The following is a 26,469-nucleotide window of genomic DNA, read 5'->3' as shown; positions in this document are numbered from 1 at the left end:
GTCCTGAGGTCATGCCCATGTCAAGCGAGTGTGGATCTGCCATCCTTCTGCTGGACAACGAGCTCTAAAATTGTCTCTTTTGTTGATCGGATTTAGCAATTTATGTGTTAAATGGTCAGGGGTATCACGCATCTGGTCCTTGAAAGCCTGTAAAACAAAGATAGTTTTATATCCTAGTTTGAGTTAGGGTTTAAGCACTAGTTTTTTATTTGAGTCTCTTGAGACGATACGCTAGATAGTACAGGAACTGCTTCAACACTTCACTGACCCTGCATGAGTTTTACGACCGCAGCTGGCTGCATAGGGCTCCTCAGTTTGTCTCAATGGAATATGATTGTTTCATGTGTGACTCAATAGTGTAAGTGGGTCCGTTGTAAGACAGAGATCCTACAGGTGCTGTAGGTCACTGGCGGCTTTAGGCAAGCGGGCATCAGTCATGGTGCTCAACCAAGCCTCTAGACGGTACCAGTGGGTTGCAGGGCTAGATGATCGGGACATGCTGGCTTACTGATGATGAGAGAAAACAGCACAAGGCAAAAGGGGCCAATGCAAGTCCGTGTATAGTTAACGAGCTAGGGTAGCCTATGGTTAGATAAGCTATGTGTGGTTTGGCTAACTGGTGCAGACAGTTAGTGGAGTATAGACCAGGCACCTGTTATTTTGGCCGTGAATGGCAAGGTGTGGCTGTGTGTGGGTAGCACTAGAAAGGACCTAAAATATGACCCAAAAGGCTGGCAGCGTGGTCGACTATGGGGTCACCTAAAGACTTTGGCTGCTTGGGTTGCCAATCTATTACTTAGCCTTCCCTGATGATTCTCAAAGGTTCGGTCTCTATGCAATTCAAAACGAAACAAAATAAAAACAAACAAATCAACAAATTAAAACACTTAATTTTAAATTTAATTTCAAACTCTGTTTAAACTAAATTTAAATAAGTGAGTGGTAAAGTAAGAAAAGGGGGTGAAAAGCAAATGAGTGGGTGAGCCCACACAAGGTGAATTTAGGAGGATAGAGGTGAAGTTTAAGAAGTGTTAGACACTTAAACAACCTGCCCTCTAGTGTTAGTCAAAGGTACACTACCTTAACCTAACCTCAATTGTGATTAAATCTGAACACGTCTAGTGTGAGATTGCTCTCATTCTAGTGGCCTGCAACCATCACAACTGCAATGTAATTTTGATCCTGACGGAATCTTAGAGCTTGTGCAACTTAACTGCACAATGATGTGTCGCAGGATTTCTTCGCTGCCAGTACACAACAAAATTAATTATTAGCAACAGGGTTTCTTTGCTGTTGCTACATAAATTATCACTTGATCAAGGTTTTAAAAACTCCCATTTACATATCAATCAGATACTGGCCAGCAGTGTTTTATGATTAGATTCACATTAGGCACGCATTAGTCAGCTACTCTAATGGTTAAACCTAAGGGAGTGAGATCGTCTAGTTGAATGAAATTGGAATACGCAATGACTTCAATCTAGCGATGCAATCAGATAAGGCCTTTAAAAGATGATAATAGGAACATCACTCAAATCAATCTTTATCGCAATGAAGGAAGATTTCTTCGTTGCAACAGGCGATTTTGATAATATTAAAATTTACTTGCACATGTTTTCACAGAAACTGATATAAGATGTTACAGTCTCTGTGAGCTCATCCAGATCGGTGGCAGCAGCTTCAAAAACGCTCCAATCAGTGAGATCAAAACAAGCTTGTAAATCCTGCTCTGCTTCATTAGTCCATCTTTTTACGGTCCTTAATACGGGTAGGTCGGTATTAGATGAACTAAACAGTTATCAGAGAGTCCTAAAGCTGCCCGTGGAACAGAGTGATATGCATTCTTTGTTGTGGTGTAACAGTGATCCAATATATTACTGTCTCTGGTGGGACATGTGATTTCCCACCAGAGACAATATTTAGTGAATATTTAGATTAGATCTTAGAATTAACTGTAGCAGAATCAATATTACAATTATTTGATCTCTCCATCCACCGAGCAGACAATATAATCATTTATCAATTCTAGGAAAGATTATTTTCCTGGCCAAGGAAGAATAGTTTTCCTACTTTATGCAGTACTAGCAGTAATTTAGCATGTAGCAAGGATCAACATTCAGTGACTCCAAATTGTGAGCAGCACACAGAGACAATCAATTGTGAATATAAGGGATTTAATAAATGAAACTATAGCTAATGTACAACTAAAAATGGCAGTATTTCACATCAATTAACCACAACCTAATGAGAATCATCAGAGAATCAAAAATCACCTTAAAAGGGGCTCAAACTTAAACACGCATCTAAATAGTTGTAAACGGTTACTTGCATTGGCTTTGTTGCTGAACAAGAGTCCTGATGCGGTAGACACGGAGGTTCTTGATGAGTTCTTTAGGAGTGAGCTGGAGGTTTCCTCTGGTTCTTCTGAAGAAAAGAAAGTCCACAGCGAATCGACAAAGTTACTTGAAGCAAAAAAAAACTGCCGGAAAATCAAGCTCAAGAGGAGAGTTTTGAAGAGTCTTGGAGAGTGTCCATCTCAAAACGAAAAGTTTTGAGCAAAGATTAGTTTAGATTAGTGATTTTTAAAAGTTCTACCAGACACACCCATCTTTGGCAGATTGACCAATGTAGAGGTGTGAATTTTGAGTGGAGAGGTTCCTTTGTCTCACGCAACACCTTATTTGCATGGTTTATGGTGGTCTGGAGGATTTGTCAATATTAAGTCAAAGTATGGTAAAAAGAGCATGGTGCAAATTATGGTGACATAATATACACCTTTAATCCAGAAATCAGAAGACAGTCATTTTGAGAAGATAGCATAGGTGATAACGCTCTTTGAAGCAGAGGTGGACGTTAGACATGCATCTGTAATTGCATCTGTAATTTAGTTATAACAAGGGAGGAGGGAAAGTTTACAATGCCTAAAACCTGATCGAACATCTTGATTGCATTCAGATGCTACAATCGTATATAGCGACTCTTTAGGTGGGCTTCACCCCCCTTATCTGTCGTCTCAGCCCTCCTAAAACTATCTGAACGATTAGGCCAGCGCTGCTTCCTCAAGAAAGTTTATCATTCTCATGTGTTTTAAGGCTTGTCAGTTTAAACATTTAAGTGATTTTAAGCTATTCAACCACAAGAGGGCACGAAAGAGATCTCAATGTGGTACTCGTGCGCTGTCATAGTTTGTCTCTGTGCGCGCACACACCTGACGAGCGCACACAAGGAAGCCATCTCTCAGACAGCAAGCAAATGCCAAATTGAGTTATTTTCACGTCTTGTGCAAATTGGTACAAAGTTATGTCTGAATGTCTTGATGATTATCGACGTAAAAACAGTTGGTTTCGTCTTAAGTGAACATAAATAGTTAAGAAAATATCTGATGAGCATTAATGTAACGGACCCATGCATTTTATATGTTAATAATGTTAATCAAACAATAAAAGAAAAAGAGAGCATCACTCGCTGCTCTTAACTTTTGTAGCTTTAACAGTCCTACACAAGCAATTGAAAAATAGTCCTCTTTTTATTAGGTAAGGTTAAGACTCTTAAAGATATTTAAGCAGCTTTTACAAAAATGCCTTAGAAGAAAACATTACAGGTGTGCATCTTGACACAGAACAATGACACTGACATAATTTAAGATATGTCAGAGCAAGATATTTTTTAGAGACAGGTCAATCGTGCATTTTAGTCTTGGACTAGCTTAAGCCTCGTCTGTGAAACTGGGGGATAGCCTATTAAATATTGGGTCAAATAAAGGCAATAAGTCACTTTTATAAAGGTTTACTAGTTAACTCTGGATTCATGAATTAGCTTTTCATTAGGGAAACTACAAAGGAGAATTTAATAGTTCTAATAAACTTTAATTACTGAAAAATATTATTTCAATAATTAAGAGCCTGCAATATAATGGAATATTAATATTGTTTAATGCATTTTAAGTATTCAAAATATAATTTGTTTTCGTCCATTATTTATTAACCTATTGAGACCTGGCAAAACATTTTAGGAAAAAAATAGTATTTTTTCATGTCATTACATTGTTTAGAGCATAAAAAAAGAAGATATTTCATTCATAAGTTATGCTACGTCCTTGGTAGAGGACATCGGGACTCAATTAAAAAATTTAAAAATAAATAAAAAGATATAAATGAACATGCATAGGCAAAAACAATTGATTTGTTTTTAAATCACCAATACATTTTTAGTTTTCAGGATTTTTTTTGCCAAACTTTGTATAAAGATAATTCTCAACTATGTTATAACAGAATGATTTGATATGCCATTTTTCTTAATGCAAAATGTGTGTAAAATGGCCATGAACAGATTTTCTCATTATATATAATCTATCTATAAACTAAATCTAATGTTTTTGGGGCAACATGTAATGAAAAAACTGCGAGAGCGTCATTACCAGCAGCAAGCAGTTACTCTCTCCAGCCGGAGGCAGGCTAGTGTAATTCCTCTCGAACATCCTAGTTTTCTCACACTCTTGCTCTCGCTTGGGTCGCTGAGTCCGCGAGCGCATAAGAATCCAACTCTTAACAGTGTAAATAACTCAAAATGCATGAAATGACATTAGACCACCCGTTAAGTGCAGCATTACAACAGATAAGTGCCGCACATTCGCATAATCTAGCACAATCATTTAATTGAAAACAACTAAATGAGCCTAAACAACATGGATAACCTTAGCAACATGCATGTTGCAGATAACCTGAGAGCATTAAATGGAACTTAGCTTGTGAAGACGTTCAAGAGAGTGAAACATAGCAGCTGTGAAGTGGATGCTTGATCTCTTGATTTCCTTCTTGGGGATGAAGTTTCCATCTGAACTTGTTCTTGAGTCAGTCACATAACTCGTGGAGTCCATGACAAGAATGTAGAGATGTGTGAAGTAATGCTAACTCAGTCACTTCAGAATCAGGCAGCTTATGATCAATACGGTGAATTCACGTGTTCAAGTTAACAAACTTGAATGAATCGGAGGTGAGACCATTGGGGAAACGAATTCCACTTCTCTAAATTCCTGATTCCTAGTGATGATGGTGTTTTGCCTGCCGAATTCTCCATTTAATTAGCTATTGAGCAATGCGAAAACTGCTGATAATACTGAGGAACTTTATATATGAATGCTTAGATACGGTAGGTGTCGTATTCCCATAGGTAGATGGGGATCAGCTGAGAGTCAGCTAATGCGAGCTTGACTAACGTGACCTGCCAGAACTAACGCTACGCTTGATGTTGTAAAACCACATCTTCAGAGGGCAACAAAAAGAAACAACGCCTTAAGTTCAGCGGTGCAGTTGTTAGCTACACTGCATTATTATGCTGTTGGAAGTTTTATAGAGATGGTGGGTGATGGCCTGGGGCTCAGCAAATCTTCAGTCAGCAAAACTGTGACAGCAGTAACAGCTTTGCTGTTACAGCTTATGAAGAACATCCTGATTTTCCCCCGAACTCCTGAAGAAATCCAGCTGGCCAATCAACAGTTCTGCAGTATTGACAAGATCCCCAGAGTGATTGGCATCATCGAAGGCACCCTTATCCCAGTGTCAAGCCCTGTGGTAAATGAGCCCTTGTACATTTGCAGGAAGGGCTATCCATCCATTAATGTTCAAATAGGGTGTGATCACCAGCGGATGTTCAATAACATTGTGGCAAAATGGCCTGGAAGCACACATGACTCTTTTGTGTGGGCCAATTCTGCCGTTTGCCAGGTGGCTGAAAAGGGTGGCTTTGGTGATAACTGGCTGCTGGGAGACCGTGGATATTTTCTTCGCCCATACCTCCTGACACCTGTGCAGCATCCAGCCACCATTGTAGTTTAAACCATTTGTTTAATCTGACATAACTGCTGTTAAATATTTTGTTTACTTGCCAATATGCCCCCCCTGCCCCGCATACTTAAATGAACACTTAAAAAAATAAAAATGGCTGTCCATCAACGTTTACCATCCAACCTGACAGACCTGGAGAGGATCTGCAAGGAGGAATGGCAGAGGATTCCCAAATCCAGGTGTGAAAAACTTGTTGCATCTTTCCCAATAAGACTCATGGCTGTATTAGATCAAAAGGGTGCTTCTACTAAATACTGAGCAAAGGGTCTGAATACTTAGGACCATGTGATATTTCAGTTTTTCTTTTTTAATAAATCTGCAAAAATGTCAACAATTCTGTGTTTTTCTGTCAATATGGTGTGCTGTGTGTACATTAATGAGGAAAAAAAAAATAACTTAAATGATTTTAGCAAATGGCTGCAATATAACAAAGAGTGAAAAATTTAAGGGGGTCTGAATACTTTCCGTACCCACTGTATGCCTTCATCAGTGTTTTATGATAAACGTGACTCAATATAACATTGCGACTACAGTAAAAAAACTTTTACTATTCTAAAAACACACATTTGTGGCTATTATTGGAATTGAAAAGGTTAGAATAAACCCGAAACACACGTGACCGTTGTCATGCGGTGAATCTGGCCAATCGTGAAATGGCTGTGTCGTCATCAACGCTCCTGCAGCCGCTCTGGAGAAACTGCGCCGGCTGAGTCAGCTCTCGAGGTGCTTTGATGCCACACGTGACAGTGACGTGGCGTCGGCGCCGTCTCAAGTCGGACAAAATTACTAACGATCTGCGCAGGGCTGCATGAAGTCGAACGCACCTAGTATTTAATTCCTGAATGAATCAACCGTTTAAATGATTCGGTTCAGTCACAATGACTCACTTATTAACAGTGACTTGCTGCCACCTACTGGCGGTTTTAATTTCACATTTAATAGGGATGTACCGATACCAGTTTTTCCAGTACTCGCCCAATACCGATACTTTTGTTTTTGGTACTTGCCGATACCGAGTACCGATACCAATATTTTCATTGAATTTATAAATTTTTTAAATATTAGGTACAGAAACCAAAAGAGTATGTATAATGTTAGTTGGTTAACTTCATTTCTCAAATCGATACAGTCAAACCAAAATTTTTTCAGACACCCTCAACATTTCTCACATTATCACAGTTTATTCGCTATAGTTTAGAAAATGTAATAAAATATGACAAGAACTCAGAGTTCAACTGTGTCAGAACAAATTCAGCTTGATAATGTCAGATAACTTTGATAGAAAGATATGTAAAGGATTATGATCAATCAAAAATTATTCATACAGCTGTCAATATTTACACAACTATCAATACTTTGTCGGGTGACCCTTAGCGTTAATGACAGTATATAGTATCCTGGGTATGCTGTCAACCAGGTTCATGCAAACCTGAGCTTCAATTTTTTCCCAGACTCGGTCTGAATAATATTTGGTCCCAAATTTGTTTAAATTTTACTGGTAGTCCACTGTATGAAGAATTTTTGGGTATAATATAATCACAGTTTAGTTTATTTTGCTATCCTCACTTACATCTGGTCACGACATCTGGTCTCTGAATAATTTTTGATTTGACTGTATATCCTTCTGTCATTTTCACACTTAATTATGCCCATTAAAATGTTTTTTACATATTTTTGTTACTTTCACTGTTAATTTATTTTCTCTCTATGGTGGCCTACATCATCTTTAATTTAATAGCATTAGAGCTGCTCCATTGCAGCGACTTAGTACTGTAATCACGCAATTTGCTGTAAAAATGCAGGGAACCACTCGCTATAAATCTCCTAACTGTGATATTTTCATAAATAGAAGTTGCGTTTTTTTCATCTGAAACGTGCAGCGATTTATTTTCCAAAGTCACTCATATAATGCAGAAACACTCATGAAGCAAGCAAAACGTGTACCGCACACACGTATTTGTAGGCTACTGGTGCAGAATGAGAGGGACAAGTACAGTACAGCCTTGCGCATTTCACACAGGCTGTTAGTTTCACTTTCGCCAGAAAGTCGTATGCTTAAGGGTGAAAATAAATGACGTTTATAGTGACTACCCCTATAAATTGTCTTATATTTAAGATTTCGTTTTAATCCAAATGATGCGTGCTAAGTGAGCGAACATCAAGATCACACAACAGAAGTGCGCGCTCTCTCTCTCTCTCTCTCTCCCTTCCTCCCTACCATTAAGTAACTTGTGCATTGTTTTTCTTACTTCTTTTTGACATATCCGACCGAATTACAAACTTTCCAGTGATGTCTGTGAGAAAGGGATATTCACTCGACAAACTCACGCATCTGCGCCGCTGCGTGCTCAATCCACTCAGAGTGATTTGCTTACCAGCTGATGCAAATCAGCTATACAGGCATTAATACTGAATGTTTTATATTCATTGCATACATAGACTTCGTAGACATCTTTAATCTCTAATAACTCCATTCTGCTGTCTGTTGTCGGTGTTTCTTTGTCTGAATATGGCACTTGCCACATGCTCTGTGGTATCAGGGTTTGGTATCGGGGCATTTTAACGAATACGAGTACAGGAGCTCAGTATCGGTGCATCCCTAACATTTAAAGTATCTTTTCATTTTTTTTTTTTTATATAATTTCAAATATCAGTATTCAACGTTTTATGTTTAAAATATCAAAACAGTATGAATGCATTTGTAACTGCAGGTTAAATACATTCATGTCCTACATTAAACAGTGTGTAAATGCATCTAAATGCCCCTTAATGCAGCTTCTGTGTTTTCTCTGCATTGCAAAGATAGATTTTGTCAATACTGGTTTCATTTAAAAGGTAAAAATATATTTAAACTTATTGGAAAAGATTAATTTCTATCACTGCTGTGAACTGATCACCACACAGAATATGAAGAATATCAAAAATTTTAGGAGTCAGCTGTCCACGGCAGTCCTTAAGATATCAGCACAATAACACACTCAGCAAAATATAATCTCTTTCACTCTGCCTGTGTCAGTTTGAGTCTTGTTAAAGATTGAAATCCCTGCCGCCAAGATGCTTCTCTGTCGGTCACGGGTTATGGAAAGTGAAACTTAAATCTATAGGGGTGGTTGGATTTATTCACGCACGTTAAAATATTTATTTAAAGTTTCTTTCTTTTCAGATTCTTATTTACAGCATTATCTTAATAGGCTGTATATTAACTTTGGGAGAAAAACGGTAGTTCTATGTGAAATCAGACATTTGAGCACCCCTATGTAGCCAAAATGGCATGATCATAACACCTCTGCGAATATTCGACTGTGAGATTGGTACTCGAATCAGGCTCCTCCTATCAAAGCATTGAATCTTCAACTATTCGGGGTCACCCCTAGTTTATACAAATAAATCTTTTTTTTAAAAAGTGTAAAAACTCGTGGAATTACACAATATCATTCAATTAAATTCATGGAAAATGTGAGCAGCTCACACAGAAAAAATATAAAGCCAAGGTATTGCTTATTTCCAATTTAATGGATTATCAGTGCCTCCAATTTGATACAAAGTTACACAGATCAATTTAAAGGGGTCATATGACGCAATTTCATGTTTTCCTTTGTCTTCGGAGAGTTAAAAGCTGTTCGTGCCTACAGAAGATCCGTAAAAAGTCTCAAACTCAAAGAGATTTTCTTTATAAAAGTGAACGCTCATCCGCGCCTTCCTAAAATGCCTTGTTCAAACACGCCCCCAAATATCTACATCAGAGTGTGGGAAGATTTGCACAACACCGCCCAAGTGTATACGCAAAGAAAGAAGGCGTGACTTTTATTCTCGCTGTAGTATTGTTGCCGTCGCTAACAAACTACTTTGTTTGGCCTTCCGAAAAAGGACACAACTAGAAATCAGTGGTTAAATTTTATTTACGACACTGTTCCAGAACAGTACAAGACAAATATTTGATTGTGTGCTGCAAGGAAAGTTTCCTGAACCTGGTAACATTTCCGTCCACGCTTGAGGTATTCGGCCCATCACAACGCACTAGATAGCTGGCTAATCAGAGCACACCACTCTTTTCAGAACGATGAGCTTTATAAAAATCGACCGCGTTTCAGAAAGGCGGGGCATAGAGGAGCAACAATAATGTACAGTATGTGGAAAATAATGTGTACATTGAACCTTAAACCACGTAAACACATTGCATTACACCAAATACTGTTCTTATTAGCAACGTCATATGACCCCTTTACAGGGGTCATGAACTGCAGCTTTTATGTTCTCTGAGGTTAACTTATAATGCTATCAAGATTTGTACATCAAACACATCATAATTTAAGTTTTGACCTGTAGCATTTAAGACTTGGTAAATGCCCACTGCTATAATTGGTAACAGATTTATGTATTAAAATACTAGACACTGCTGTGATGTATACTCTAAAAACAATGTCACTATGTGTAAGTGTAAGCACTAAGTGTAAATAGAAATTAGATGCTATTGACACTAAGTGAAAATAGCATATTTTCTTGGCGATAGATGTTATGATGCGCTATTCATCAAAGCATTGATTATTTAAGTGTCAGGATCAGTTCAAAAGTCTAAAAGATCATCAATGACAGTTAAACACACTTCCCAGATTTAATGTGTCTATCTCAAACTGAAGAGCTTTTGATCTGACTTTTTATCTGGCACAAAAGCCTGTTTTGCTTGGATGAATGATCTGAGCTTTATAAATATGAATTTATATTTCATATTCCCCATACAATCAAGCTGTCAAAGTGGTGACAAATGGATGTCCATGTTTAGACTACAATAATGAAGATGCTCAATCCTTTTCTTAGTTGTGTTTTCCCCTTTGCCCATTCCTTTCATAAGAATCTCACCACCTTTCTTTTCTGTCTGCCTTCCTCCTGTCACACTTTCCCTCCTATCCTCTGTTCCTCGCAGTCCATTTGTAGTGTTTGAATACTTTGTGGGATTTTTGTGTCAAGTAAAATATCCTCCCATTCTCAACCTTATCATTCAGAATCGCCTCCTGTCTTCCGGGCCACCTGTCAGCCTTAGAACCTGCAGCGCGTTATTTGACAAGGTAAAACTTCACCTTTATACTGTACGGAACTACAGAAGCAGCATCATTTGACAAAGCCAATGCCTCTACTGTGCAGTAATGAGTCTTGAACTTAGAACTTCACAGAAGAAGCGACACATTATTTGGCATATGATACCTCTACACCCAACAACCCAAATGTACTAATTCATAAGTTCTGCACCCCTGAATCTCACAAGAGTTTCTTTCTAGGCAAGAGGGGCATTATCTAGTCATGACTGCTACTTGCTATTGCTAGTCAGGGATATTCTTTATATAGGGAATATTCTAGTTGGATAAGAAGAAAAAGTAGCAATTATATATATATATATAATTGAGATGCTGTGGCATGACCTTAAAAAGGCGGTTCATGCTCGAAAACTGAATTACAACAATTCTGCATAGATGAGTGGACCAAAATTCCTCCAAAGCGCTGTAACAGACTAATTGCAAGTTATTGCAAAAGCTTGATTGCAGTTGTTGCTGCTAAGGGTGGCCCAACCAGTTATTAGGTTTAGGGGGCAAATGCTTTTTCACACAGGGCCATGTAGTTCTGGATTTTGTTTTCCCTTAATAATAAAAACCTTCATTTAAAAACTGCATGTTGTGTTCACTTGTGTTATCTTTTACTAATATTTAAATTTGTTTGATGATCTGAAACATTAATGTGACAAACATGCAAAAAAATAAGAAATCAGGAGGGGGGCCAACACTTTTTCACACCACTGTATATATTCATATATAATTTATATTATATATAAATATTTTATATATAAACAACATATTTTTCTTAAATATATACTATATATGTGTGTATTTACATAATAAATATACACAGTACACAAAAAAAACTTTTATTTTGGATGTGATTAATCATGATTAATCGTTTGACAGCACTAGTATATATATATATATATATATATATAAATATATATATATGCACACTACTGTTCAAAAGTTTGTAATGTTTTTTAAAGAAGTCTCTTATGCTCATCAAGGCTGCATTTATTTGATCAAGAATACAGGGAAAAAAAACGTGGTACAAGTCCTTGTGGAGATTGAAAGAATGCCATCTTCTCCTGTTCCTTTGTTGTCTCCTTTTTGTAGTTTTAAATAATGATTTAATGATTCGATTTTTATTTGCCGCCGTCACGGCTATAATGCTTCTCTGAATGCTTCGCTTCTTCTTCGGCTTTTGCCATGGTACTGCGGGTTACATCAGCAACATGCCCGTGGACACTGCAGACTAGCAGTTTTCATGTGTACTGCACGTCGACGTGGACAACGCAGAAGTATAAATGAAAGCTGACGCAAAGCCTACTGCGTAAAGGATACGGTGTAGGTCCGACACAGAAGTATAAATCAGCCTTTAGAATATCTATATTGGCATCAATTGTGCCGTCAAAATTTTTTTTGGAACCTGTGTGATACTTTTTTCAGGATTCTTTGATGAATAAAAAGTTAAAAAGAACACCATTTATCCAAAATAGGAACATTTTATAACCATGTAAGTAGTTGCTATCACTTTTTATCAATTTAACACATCCTTGCTGAATAAAGGTATTAATTTATTTTAAAAAAAGAACAAATCAATTAACAATTAAACTCTGCACACCTGACGACAATAGATAGTTGGAGGCAAAGACCAACCAGGTAAAAAATTAAAAAGCAAAAAACAAATCCCACACACTATCTATGCAAAAAAAATCAAAATATTTATTGACTACGTTTCGGTCGCATGACCTTCATCAGGAATTTTTTTAACATGACATCACAAAGTTCACCCCATTTAAAAACAGATTCATTAATTCATGACCAATCACTGTAAAGATCCATTGATTAATAACAACCCGCAAAAGGTACATTATCAACTTAAAAAAAACAACAAAAAAAAACACTTTCATGTACATATACACATAACCGTATCCTGTACATACATACTAGCACATACGTCAGGCCCAGATTGCATTATAACATCACATTAAATAAAGCTTCATCATTCATGCCATTAGGTGACAATGTCTGAAGGGTAAAGATCCAAAACATTGTTGATGTAAGATCAATTCAATATCACCACCTCTAGGTGGTATCCCTTTCAATACCACAAAACCGTAAGGTAGAAACATCATGATTTAAAGCAAGAAAATGAGCTGCAACTGGATAGTTCATATCTTTTCTCCTGATAGAACTCTTGTGTTCACTAATTATTTGTTTAAGTTGACGTGATGTTTTTCCAACATAACCTAAACCACAAGGACACCGATTGGTCATGAATTCATGAATCTCTTTTTAAATGGGGTGTACTTTATGATGTCATGTTAAAAAAATTCCTGATGAAGGTCATGCGACCGAAATGTAGTCAATAAATATTTCGATTTTTTTGCATAGATAGTGTGCGGGATTTGTTTTTTGCTTTTTTAAAAAAGAAAGAATAAAAATTGACTGACTCCAAACTTTTAAATGGTAGTGTATATTGTTAGAAAATATTTTTAAACTTTTTATTCATCAAAGAATCCTGAAAAAAAGTATCACAGGTTCCAAAAAAAAAAAAACATTAAGCAGCACAACTGTTTCCAACATTGATTTCTGAAGGATAATGTGACACTGAAGACTGGAGTAATGATGCTGAAAATTCAGCTTTGATCACAGAAATAAAATACATTTTCATGTATATTAAAATAATATATCCACTCTGGACCCAGAGCCCAGCCCACCATCTCCCCACTCTGCGGAGCTAAAGCCCGAGCCCACCGATGACAAAGAGCCATTTCCCGCTATGATTAATGAGCCAGCGCAGTACAGAGTGACTTAGCGAAGGATCGCCCCGGATGCAGAGACCAGTCCGTCTGAGCAGGTGCAAGAGACGGCAACAGTGCCCACCACGAGGGAGCAAGCCGTGGACGGTGAGAGCATGGAGTGGAGCTCCGCCCACAGCACCGCGACTGAGGGTGAGCTAATTATACAGCTGGGACTGCTGAACTTAGAAGGGGACTTGATAGACTGGGAAACAGATCTGGAGGTCGACTTGCCCCCTCTCCTCTCTCCTTCGTCCCCACTGGTCCCGTCCAGCCCTGAGGGGGCTCCCATTTCCCAGTCCAGCCAGGAGTGGGCTCTGATCCCCGAGGGCAGCCCTGAGAGCCCGGAGGCTCACTAATGACCACTCGCCCGCCCGCCAGCCCGCTCCTGCACCCTCCACCACTGTCATCTGGCAGCCACTCTGCTCGCCCTCAGCCCAACATCAATACAGTGTGAGCACCGCGGGTCTGCCATCCTCCATCGTCGCCATGGCTGGAGCATCCCTCACCTCCGCCTCCAGCCTCCGAGGCCCGGACTCCGCCTCGGCCCGTAGACCCAGCGGCTCCACCTCGGTTCCTAGCTCCCTCACCTCCACCATCACCAGTCGATCCACCAGCTCCACCGGGCTCCCTTGTCCCGCCGGTTCCGCCTTGGTCGGGCGTCGACCCGCCATCGCCTCAGGACTCCGCTCCTCTGGCTGCACCTCATCGCTCCATCCCACCGGCTCCGTTGGGCTCCTTCCTCCCACCAGCTCCACCTTGGTCGCCAGAGCCCTCAGCTCCACACTGGCCCCCCGGATCCTCGGCATCCCCCTGGCTCGTTGGATCTCCGGCTCTGCCTCGGGCTCCTCCACCACCTGCTCCGCCGCCGTTGTTTGGCCCCCTGGAGTCGGCGGCCATTCCTCCTCCATGGCTCCTCCCTCCGTCGACTCCACCGTGGGTTGCCATCATGGCTGTTGCCTGGGTCCTGCTTGTCTCTTTCTGCTCCGGGCCCCTCCTGTCTCTTCCCTGGCTCCTCCCTCCTTCGTCGCCTCCCTGGTCTCTTTCTGTCGGCCCCCTCCTGGGTGTCCGTCCTCCTCCTGAGCCTCCTCCCTAGTATCTAACCCCCCCCCCTCTCCTCTGTTGTTCTATGGTGCTAGGACACACCTTCCGGGAGGGGGAGCGATATGTCAGGGTTCTGGACTGTCTGTGTGTGTTTTGCTCCCCGTGACCCAGTTTCTCCTTGTGTTAATTGTGTTAATTTGATTCCAGCTGTGTCTATTTTGTCCCTCGTTATCCTGTGTTTATAAGCCCAGGTCTGTTCAGTTTAGTTTGTCGGATCTACTTGTTGTGAACGTCATCCTTGTGCTCTGTGTCTCCTATTTGAATCATTAAAAGAATCTTGTTCTGAGAAATTTCTACGTCTCCTTGTTTCCTTGTTTCCTCGTGCCCATGCATCCAGGGTATTGTGACAGTAATAATATTTCTTACAGTCACATGATTGTATTATTCTTATAATCATAATCTTAAAACTTATAACCACAAATGCATAAGCATTATAATGTATTATAATTGTTATGATGATTATTTTTAAGATGATATAACATATTATAAGGTCTTTTATAATGCATTATGCATTCATAATAATGCCTTAAGAATACCCTTATAATGTGTTATAAATATGGGCTTCATAGAAAGTGTTACCAATAATCATAACAACAATTATAATACATTATAATGCTTATGCATTTGTGGTTATAAGTTTTAAGATTATGATTATTTATAACACACAATGAACACCATAATAAATCTATTTTTACATTTATAATGGACTATATATCTTGACGTTGTTTATTTAAGATCTGCACAGTATCTTACTACATCTTGTAAGTGGTTAGGTGTGAGTGTTCCCTGTGGGGCTAATATTAATTTTGATGTGAACTAGTTAATAATTTCAACTGAAAAAAAATGCAATGCTTATATGTTAGGTTACATTTTATTTTGATGGTCCCCTTAGTCAATTGACTACTAGCAATTTTGCAACTACATGTCAACTAACTCTCATTAGAGTATTAGTAGACGAAGGTTAGGGTAGGTAGAATGTTGACATACTTGCAAAGTTACTTATAGTGAGTTTATCTGTTGGGGAACCATTAAAATAAAGTGTTAGCATATATTTAGCAGGCATGCTACTAATACTCCAATGACTGCTAGTTGACATGTAGTTGCAGAGTTACTTATCAACAGCTGTCTTAAGGGTACCATCAAAATAATCAAACTGATATTACATTAAAAATAATTCAAAGCAAATATGTCTTATTACACATTCATCTGATCTGATATCTGATCTTATGGCTGTTTGGGAAAAAATATTATTATTATTATTTTTATTATCGCTATACTTATAAGTGATCTTTGATTGCTTTAAGTAAAGTAGCCTAAGAAAGATGGCAGGATATGAGACTTATAATACATTATAACTGAGAAATATAATCCATTGTAGCTTAAGAGGATGCAACATGTTCACTGTGTGTTATAAATCATCATACTCTTAAAAGCTATAACCACACATAAGTAAATATTATAAAACAGTAAAACTGTTCTTATGAATATTCATAAGATGATATAACATGTTATAAGATTTTTTATAATGCATTATGCATTCATTATAATGCCTTAAGAATACCCTTATAATGTGTTATAAATATAGGCTTCATAGAAAGTGTTACCTGATTATTTATAAGATGACATAACATATTATAAGGTCTTTTATAATGCATTATGCATTCATTATAATGCCTTAAGAATACCCTTATAATGTGTTATAAATATAGGCTTCATAGAAAGTGTTACCTGATTATTTATAAGATGACATAACATATTATAAGGTCTTTTATAATGCATTATGCATTCATTATAATGCCTTAAGAATACCCTTATAATGTGTTATAAATATAGGCTTCATAGAAAGTGTTACCTGATTATTTATAAGATGACATAACATATTATAAGGTCTTTTATAATGCATTATGCATTCATTATAATGCCTTAATAATCCCCTTATAATGTGTTATAAATATGGGCTTCATAGAAAGTATATTTTCTTTTTCTTAGCATTTTTATATCCATATGGTACAAGATTATCCTATTTAAATCAACGTGACAAACAAGTTAAGTCAAAAGTAATCTAAAAGTAGTCTAATTTCATTACACATTTTAGGTAATATGATCAATTATGTTACTAACGACAATTTTTGTCATGTAATGTGGAATCAGTAACGGACTACAAAGTAATCTACACAGCTCTGTATTGCACAGGTGTGCCTTAGGCTGGTCACAATAAAAGGCCACTTGTCCGGGTGGCTGGCCTCAGACGATCTTGGAGGTGAAGATGCTGGATATGGAGGTTCTGGGCTGGTGTGGTTACACGTGGTCTGCAGTTGTGAGATGTACTTAGGAAAAATGGGGGCAAAACAAAAGTGTTGCGTTTATAATTTTGTTCAGTGTATATATATATATGAAGAGTTAATTAGCAAAAAAACGATAAACCCCACTTTTAAAAAAAATTAGCTGATTGCCGTGCATTATTCTCCACATATTGTGCGATCTGAACCCTATACACGTTTTGTCAAAAAAGCCGGTTTTGTCCACTTTCAAGGCATCGCAAGTTCACGTTCTTTGAACTTTGAACTGCGTCCTCTAAAGGTCGCTATGGGGGAATGCCTTCAGCGTGACCAGCATACTAGTTATGCCAACATCGAGGGGATGTGTGAGAATGGTTATGAAAAGATGCCATCTGTTGAAGAGACGCTGGCCTGCTATCTCTCCATGGGGGAGACACCTTCTCTTAAGGCTCCCTCCCTGCCATCCAAACCCCTTCAGGAAAATACATCTTGTTTGAATGGTAGGGCATACACGGCAGCAGGTCAGGCTGCAGTCTCGTTGCACACCATGGTGGTGCTTCAGGCTGATCTGCTGAAGACCAGGATAAAGGCAGGGTCTATCCCCTGATGAGGATGCTGAGTTGCGTTGCACCACGGATCTTGCTGTCCGTGCCACTGCCTTTAAATTCCGCCTCTGAGATTTAATTTTAGATACAATTTAGAATCCGCCACTGCCATTGGCAGATTCAAAAAAATCTGTGGAGACATCTGTGGGTGAGTCTGGTGGATATCGGATCGAAAGAGAAGGGCTTTCTTCTTGATGCGCCGGTTTCCCCTTCTGAGCTTTTCAGTACTTCCGTCGAGACGGTGGTCGTAAGGTTTAAGGAGGCCAAGACGTGCTCGGCTGCCTTTAAATCCTTCATTCCACAAGGGTCCAGGCTTCGGACTTTGCCTCCAGCCTGTATCATGAGCCTGAGTCATGCGCGGGTGCCATGGTTGGTGAGTACGATCCATTTTTATCTACTCTACTGCTAGTTATTGTGTATTTGATGCTAGCCTTTTTCTGCAGCACTACTCGGACCCGTTCTGTTTTTCTGACTTTTAGGTTTGACCCACCTGCTAAGTCAGGACCTCCTGCTGTTGACCGATTACAGTGATGGTTTCACTCATCGGTTCTGGCTCCTTCTGAGGAGGTCCCCCAGCATCAGGTCCCCAGTATAATGCTCCAACCTCAGGACCTGTGGGTCCTTCTCGTGGGCTAGTACTCTTCTGAGTACATGCTTCACGACATGCTCCCTATCCTCTGGCCAGGTGTGAACTACTCATTTCTCACCCTGAGGGGTCTCCCGAGATTTTAATCGTTTTTTAACCTTCATGCACGTTCTCTGAACTAGAGCTCCTCTCGCTGACGCGTTGAGGAGCTCAGTTCTCCATAGACGGTCGGGCCCGTGGGTCCTCACTGTCACACTGCCCTTATGGTTGAACCAGTAATCACCCCTCTGCGGAGTGGGCTGGAGTACCTATATGAGTACCTTTGTGCTTCTACTCTGAGGAGCAGTAAGCTCCTTATACGCATGAATGGTTATTGGGTCCCGCAATTTCAACTGATTCTATTGGGTCTGGTTATACAGGGCCCACGCTTTCTATCGAGATAGAGAGCATGAGACTGTGTCCAGCTGCACCAGTGGACTGTCTCTTATTGGGCCCTGCTGGGTTACCCCTTCTAATCTAGGTAGACTGGGTGAGTCCTCCTCTTGACTCAAGAGTTAGGTCCTCTACCCTGGGCTATTGGTCGCTTCAGTCGAGCTGGGTTCCTCTCTCTCTTCACTAGGGGTTGAACCCTCCACTCTTGAGCTCCGTGGCAGTGACATCAGCTAGTTGGGCCGCTTGATGCTTCCCTGATAAGCTGCCTCTATTCAGGTCAAGCCAGGCAGTGCTCCCCTCACCTCAGAGGGTTGTCTTTGAGCCTGCCGCTCCGGATTGAGTGTCTGAGGACTTCTGGGCATCTGTGAGCAGATGCTTCGGAATCTTTCTAAATCCATGCTATGGTAAGTGCACACGCTAAGCTTCTGTGCACTTTCTAAAATCCACATAGTGGTAAGTGTGCACGCTAAGCACTCTGCACACTTTCTAAAATCCTGTATGGTAAGGGTTACACGCTATCAGCCTCGTTCCCTTTCTCTGAGTTGGCTTAGGCCCCGGTACTCGCTCTGGGCTCCACTCAACTAATGTATCTCTGTTGATACATTTCTGAGCAGGGTAAAACCATGCTATGGTAAGTGCACACGCTAAGCTCTGTGCACTTTCTAAAATCCACATTGTGGTAAGTGTGCACGCTAAGCATTCTGCACGCTTTCTAAAATCCTGTATGGTCATCATGGTGAGCCAGTGAGTTGCCCTTCTGTGGAGTGGGTCTGAGTACACTGGATTCCCTGAGGTATGAAGCTCTCTATTGGGTAGAGAGCACAAGACTGGATTGGAGTTTCAATGCAATGCCTTTAATCTAGTCAGCATTTCTCCCCTCACTGTAGAGGGTTATTATGAGCATGCTGCTTCCTCAGATGAACTAGGCCCTTCCTCTGCCTCCTTGATATGCTGCGTTTTTTGGCTAAGCTTGCAGTACGCTTACCCTTCAAGATTTCTACGAACATGCTGTAGGTCGAGCATCTGCCTCCCCCTCTAGGCTGAGAGCTGGGTGTTATGCTTCCTCAGCTAGGTAACTTACTGCTAGCTAGACCAGCATTATAACCATGATGATGAGTTGGTGACTTCTCAGACATATTGTTCTATGGGATGTGCCATTTCCATCTATGTGCGCTCTGTGTATGCTATGGACTGCTTCCTCAGAGTGCCACGGTCACATAAGGTCTCTAGGTCTGTCTGGTAAACCGTCTCTAGGGCCCCTTAGCAACGGTATCTTTAAAATCCATGTTATGATAAGTGTGCACGCAAAGTCTAAGTGCACTTCCTAAAATCCATGCTGTGGTAAGTTCGCACATCAAGCATTTTGTTGCGCTGCAGCTTCGTGCACTTTCTTTGAGTAGGTCAGGCCCCGGTTCCAGCTTGGGCACCACTCTACCTATGTATCCTCAGTGATACCTACTTTAACAGGGTGTTGCTACTAGGGGTCTGTCGAGACAGTTCCTTCAGCAAGCTCATGCAGAGCAAGCAGTAGCCCCCTGGGTGACAGGCCAAGACCTGGTTACGATTCTAGGTGCTTGGTCGTATCCCCTTAAAGGAATCTCTTCCTGATTCCAAGCCTTTGAGCTCTATCCTGGGCCCAGGAGTCCTGGCCCTAACAGGTTAGTTTATGGGGTATGTAGCTTAGGCTTTTGGCCATAGGGGATAATCGTCCAAGAGGCAACTCCCTTAAAGCTTTGGTAGAGTTGCTACTTGCTAGTGTTCGCCTGTGGTTTGGCATGCACTCCCCTCAGCGTGGGGTATACCATTGCCCATAGCGAACTCTAGAGGACGCAGTTCGAAGTTCCCTCGAAAGGAAAATGTCTCGGGTTACGTATGTAACCATGGTTCCCTGAGATGGATGACGGGTTATCCCTGTGCCCTTTTATACTGTGATCATGCAGGGTAATGACGTCATAGGCTGTCGCCGGCCAATGTTATTGTCATTTTTAGATATATGCTTCAGACACCGGTCACGCTGAAGGCATTCCCCATAGCGATCTCTAGAGGACGCAGTGTCTCGTTCCCTTTTCAGGGAACCATGGTTACATATGTAACCTGAGACGTTTTACTGCAGAATCCGACAAGCGCCCTTGATGTTTTTGAACAGAAGCCGATAAGTCAATTTTAGCGAATTAGCGCGCTGTATTCAGGTCAGGTGACAAGGCTACTTTCACTTTGAAAAGAAGTGCTAGCTGAGAGGAGTTTTGTCCAAGCAGACTAAAAGTGATCGAGGATGGATCATTTCGACGAACTTGATGAACCTGTGATATCCTCTTCGGGGCGAAAAATGAAAATAAAAGCTAAAACGTTTTCATGGAAACCTTGCAAAAGCAGCGCATTACAATGGTGAGGGAAAAGCTCCGTGTATTGCGTGTAATCACATCCATACAGTTTATGATCACAACAACAACAACGTTTGTCAGGCATCTACATTGTCATCTGAGGAGATTACAAAGATTAAACAAGTGTTTTTTTTTACTCTAAAACATGAAATGTGGAGTTATCTGCTTTTGCCAAAAAACGACTGTTGGAGTTATCTGCTTTTGCAATAAAACAAACTTTTAATATGTAAAAAAAGAACATACTTTCAATTAACTTTAATTTTGTAAATTACCTGTATTTGTTTAAATTATTATTACTTAATCAAAACAACCCAACTGCAGTTTGATTGATATTACTTGGAATGCGCAATAAAAAAAAATGATCGGGTTATCGGTTTTTGCAGATGAACTCTTCATATATATATGTGTGTTTGTACTGAATGGGTTAGATTTGGTTATGTTAGTAAATTGTACTAAATCCTGAAATCACTTTTGGGAATCTCCCAATATGAGTTAATGTCCTCACAGAAGAAAGAAATCCTTAAGAAATCATAATGACATATTTAGATACATTTTATGTAATTCCTTTTCTTCTTCTTCTTTTTCTTCTTCATGCGCTACATGCATGGAAGTGTGTGTATATGTGTCTTTTATCTTCCGCCACCCATCTCATTCCTACAGGTGTTGAACACTTCTGTAATCTCTTCCTTACATTTCAGATTTAGAGTATTTTTTTGAGCCAAATGCCAGTTTCCCATTGGCATAAATATGAAAATGTATGTGAAGTTTATTCCTGTCAGTGTGACCTTTACACAAATAAGGCTGCTGATTTCAACCTGGTTTTAGTTCAGGTTCACCTTGTACACCATATGAGTTTGTTTAACTCTTTTTAGAAAGTAGTATTCTTTGTTTTAAAATGTCTTGATATTTTAATTATTTTGACAAAAGCTGTCTGAATTGAAGGTTCAGAATGTAGTTTATGAAGCCAAAGCTTCTTTTAGCAGCAAAAATGTTAAAACTTTTCGTAATTCAGTCATCACAACATTGCAGCTGCTTTTAAAGGACATTGATTACAAACCTCACTTGTGTTGTCGATACGTGTGTTTGTATTGAATGGGTTAGATTTTGTTATGTTTGATAGTAAATTATACTAAATCCTGAAATCACTTTTGGGAATCTCACAGTTGAAAATAACAAAATAAAGGGACTAAATAAAGACTTAATTAAGTCTGTATGTTTTTTTCTAAGGTGTAAGTTTAGGGTTAGGGTAAGGCAGGTGTAATTACCTTTAACAATAGAAGTCAATGGGAAGTCCCTCTAATAATATAAGAACAAACTGTGGGTTTCCTTTCGATTTGGTTCACTTGACATTGCATGAAAATTTAATTTTCCTCGAAAATACTACTGATGCCTCATTGAATACCGCCATTCAAGTGCACGAAATATGAGCAGCGCTGAACATTCTCTTAGAATCTTTTCCTTCAGACAACCATCTGCAAGAAGCTTTATTATCTATCAAGTTACACACCATAATTTACATGCTGCAGCGGACAACGCTCTTCTGATTCAGACTAGGATGACCTTTCATGATTGCCTCTCCTGCACAGAGCCAATCAAACCATCTGATGGCCATGAGACACACGTCTACTGCCAGGGCAGTGCAGAGGCCACGCTTGGGGGATTGGACTCTTCACACTGCTGAGACATGTGCCTCTGGACTCTTCAGCTTTGTGTGGCTGGTTGATGATTCAAGGTTAATGAACTCGCCCAATAGAACTCTGCCACGCTCTTCCTCTGCTGCCTCCTTTGAGCCGAGGAGGAAGATGCACAAGATCCTAATGTGAACCTGTCAGGGTCAGGTGATAAGCTTGCACTGGCTCACAGCCCACGCACATCTCACTCCCCCTCCCCCCGCTTCAGGCTCCTTTATGACTACTGATCTTTGCCCCTCCCCCGACGGAAAGGATGTGGTGTCCTTCGGAGGAGGATGATTGATGCCAGAAGGGCGCTTGGCTGAGGCCTGATCCCTTTTTTGTTGCACAACCTCACGGATCCTCCTCTTCTGTAGATGCTGCTGACTAAGCAAACCAAAAGGTAACAGTAGTAAGGAACCCAAACTCCATCTGTGACAGAAATGGAGAAAAAAAAAACCTTGGGAGAAAATAGGCTCAGTCAGGGGGCTAGGGCCAGGTTGCATGAAAGCCCTTACACTAAGAAATCCCTTAGTTATAAGGTCAAGGGTACCCTTAGTGAAACTTGGGTTGCATGAAAAAAAAAAAAACTAAGGGTCAACTTGAGGAACTTTAAGGCTCTTATCTAAGCGTTCCATTAAGCGTTGCAACAAAGTCTAACCTTATTAACTATTTCACCTTAAAAAAAATTAAAGGACCAAACCAGCTCCCTTAAGTCATCTTAAACTCAAACGCAATGGCTAATTTTATGTTTATTATCATTATTATTATTATTATTACGGAATTATTATTATTAGCACCTTATCTGTATCTTTACATCACAATACAAAAAATACCATCTTTGAATGCAAAAGACATTTTACAAACTGCAAGCCAAAATTTTTGCACTCATATGCATTATTTCACCTGCTTCTCGAACTGCTTTGAGGAACACCTGCAATATCAACTAAAGTAGGAGAGTCCTTCCCTAATATGTCTTTGACCAATTTCGCTGTATCAGATAGGTCTTGTGGTGGTGGCCCTCCTTAATACAATTGTTAAATTGTTCCAAACCAAGCGTGATACGTTTTGCTACAATAAGCACGAGCTTTAATGTACCTGTCACGAATTCGGTTCATGGACTTCCGTTTATTCACCACCAGATGTCACCCTTTCCATTACATTGACTCTCGCACTACACAAACTGTTGCATAGCACCCCGGACTACATTTCCCATCATTCTTTGCACAATGACTATTCTTGTGTTTTGCCCGCCATATACCTGTTTGCCAGTGTTTTGACCCTGCCTGTTTGCCACGTCTCTTAAATAAAGCCTGCAGATGGATCCACATGTCTCACGTCTTGTCAGCCCCGTTACAGAATACTCAGCCCAACAAGGATCCAGCGGCTTTTCCAGTGGACTCTGGCCAGGTATGGACCCAGTCACCCAGCTACTACATCTTCGCCAAAGATGCCTTTCTATTGAGGAGTATGTTCACCGGTTCTGTGTATTATCTTATCAGGTTCCACTGTATGATGAAATTTTGTTTAAAGACTTGTTCCGTTTTGGACTCAATGAACCCACGAAATCTTGGTTACCTGGAGAGGAATTTAACTGTTCACCACCAGATGTCACCCTTTCCATTACATTGACTCTCGCACTACACAAACTGTTGCATTGCACCCCGGACTACATTTCCCATCATTCTTTGCACAATTTGCACACTGCCCTGATTGCACTCATTGCACACAGCTGTTTCTAATTACCTCATTCACTATATAACACCCACTCTAACCACATTTCTCTGCTGAGTATTGTTTAGCCTGTACCCCTTTCCCAGTCTCTGTGTTTTCCTTGTTTTGTTTTGCCTTGCCTTGCCTGTTTTTGCGGTTTTTGATCTTTGCCTGTTTTCTTGGATTTCTCCCTCTCGTCTCGCCCCTGTGATTCTGTCTGCTTATCGGTGACCTACGCTAGCCCTGTGACTATTCTTGTGTTTTGCCCGCCATATACCTGTTTGCAAGTGTTTTGACCCTGCCTGTTTACCACGTCTCTTAAATAAAGCCTGCAGATGGATCCACATGTCTCATGTCTTTTCAGCCCCGTTACAGTACCACCGTTTAGTACCACTGTTCGCATTGGGGAACGTGTACCTTCACGTCGTGTTACTGCGAAGGGCGCTCAGCATAAGCGGAGGCGTCAAATAAACGCAGCGACACTCAACAGTAATCGCAATGTATGGTACAGTCCCTGTACACAAGTACACATAAGCAGCACATTCCAGATAACAGCTTCTAATCGGAGCTAGACATGCAGTTGTGGAGCTTACCGGAATTAGATAGCACAATGGCCTGGGGAACTGTGTGTAAGTTGGCTAGGCTGCAGCAACGCCAGAAGCGAGGTGATTCTGCAAGGTCCCAAGTGAGGTCCCAAGTGGGGATAGTTGACCGACAAGGGGGGTTAATCCACCTCGTGCCCCATAGAAATCGAATCACATCATTCCTACCCACTGACAACCTATCAATGTCAGTATGAATGCTGATATCACAGCTACACACACTTAAGCGTAGAGGGCGTACAGCCGTCATCCGAACACTCATGTAAAAAAGCTACTGAAAACAGCCAGTTGACAGGGTCTTGGCCCTTCGAAGTGCAACAATTTTCGAAGTGAACTGCTCCAATCACCAAGCAGATCCAGGCAGGTCATCAGGTAGCCTACTATTTCTCTGTGTCTGTCCAGGCACAGAATGCCGGGCAACCATTGCACAAGGCTGCTGTTGTTGTAAAAGGCTGTGCTCCTCCATAGGGCCAGCACTTCTAGGCATTTGCGAGTCACCAAGATGCGAGCTCGAGTGTGTCAAGTCAAGTCAACTTTATTTATATAGGGCTTTTAACAATACAGATTGTGTCAAAGCAACTGTACAGCATTAATTAGGAAAATAGTGTCAATAATGCAAAGTGACATTAGTAAACACTAATTTTTCAGTTAAAGGCAGTTCATCATTGAATTCAGTGATGTCATAATCCAGCTCAGTTCAGTTTAAATAGTATCTGTGCAATCAAGTCAACGATATCGCTGGGAATTAAATGTCCCCAACTAAGCAAGCCAGAGGCGACAGCGGCAAGGAACCAAAACTCCATCGGTGACAGAATGGAGGAAAACCAGGCTCAGTCGGGGGGCCAGTTCTCCTCTGGCCAGATGAAACCAGCAGTTAAATTCCAGGCTGCAGCAATGTCACATTGTGCAGAGGACTCAACTGGCTCCTGTGGTCTTGTCCCGGTGGCCGTCTGAGACAAGGTCTTTACTGGGTATCTGTATCTGGGGCTCATCTAGTTGTCTTGGTCTCTGCTGACTTTCAGGGCTGTAGAGGTCCTCTCTAGGTGCTGATCCACCATCTGGTCTGGATACGTACTGCTGCAGTGACCATCTGATCTGGATACAGACTGGATCTGATGGCTACGGTGACCTCGGAATAAGAGAGAAACAGACTAATATTAGTGTAGATATCAATCTTCTAGTGATGTAACAAGTACATCAGGTGTTATGGAAAGTGTTCCCAGTTCCGGTTGACCTAATTAATGCAGCCTAACAATCCTTTAACGGACTTGAATATTAGAAATGTGTTAGTGTGTTATGTGTAAGCCAGGTTAAAGAGATGGGTCTTTAATCTAGATTTAAACTGACAGAGTGTGTCTGCCTCCCGAACAATGTTAGGTAGGTTATTCCAGAGTTTGGG

General features: G+C 40.5%; 1 protein-coding gene across 2 annotated transcripts in view; it reads left to right on the top strand.

Annotated features, from left to right (window-relative positions):
* Positions 1 to 26,469, top strand: part of LOC107566210 (serine/threonine-protein kinase PAK 3) — a 181,367-nt gene that overhangs the window by 76,741 nt on the left and 78,157 nt on the right. Inside the window, exon 6 of one of the 2 annotated variants that reach the window (XM_016251581.1) lies at positions 10,844 to 10,906. The exons of the other annotated variant lie outside the window; for it this stretch is intronic. Within the exon in view, the coding sequence (XP_016107067.1) occupies positions 10,844 to 10,906 (63 nt within the window). The remainder of the gene's footprint in view (positions 1 to 10,843; positions 10,907 to 26,469) is intronic. 2 annotated transcript variants of the gene reach the window in all.

Source organism: Sinocyclocheilus grahami, unplaced genomic scaffold (assembly GCF_001515645.1).
Source record: "Sinocyclocheilus grahami isolate Dianchi unplaced genomic scaffold, SAMN03320097.WGS_v1.1 scaffold1058.1, whole genome shotgun sequence".
NCBI lineage: Eukaryota > Metazoa > Chordata > Actinopteri > Cypriniformes > Cyprinidae > Sinocyclocheilus > Sinocyclocheilus grahami.
This window is presented reverse-complemented; position numbering and strand designations above follow the sequence as displayed.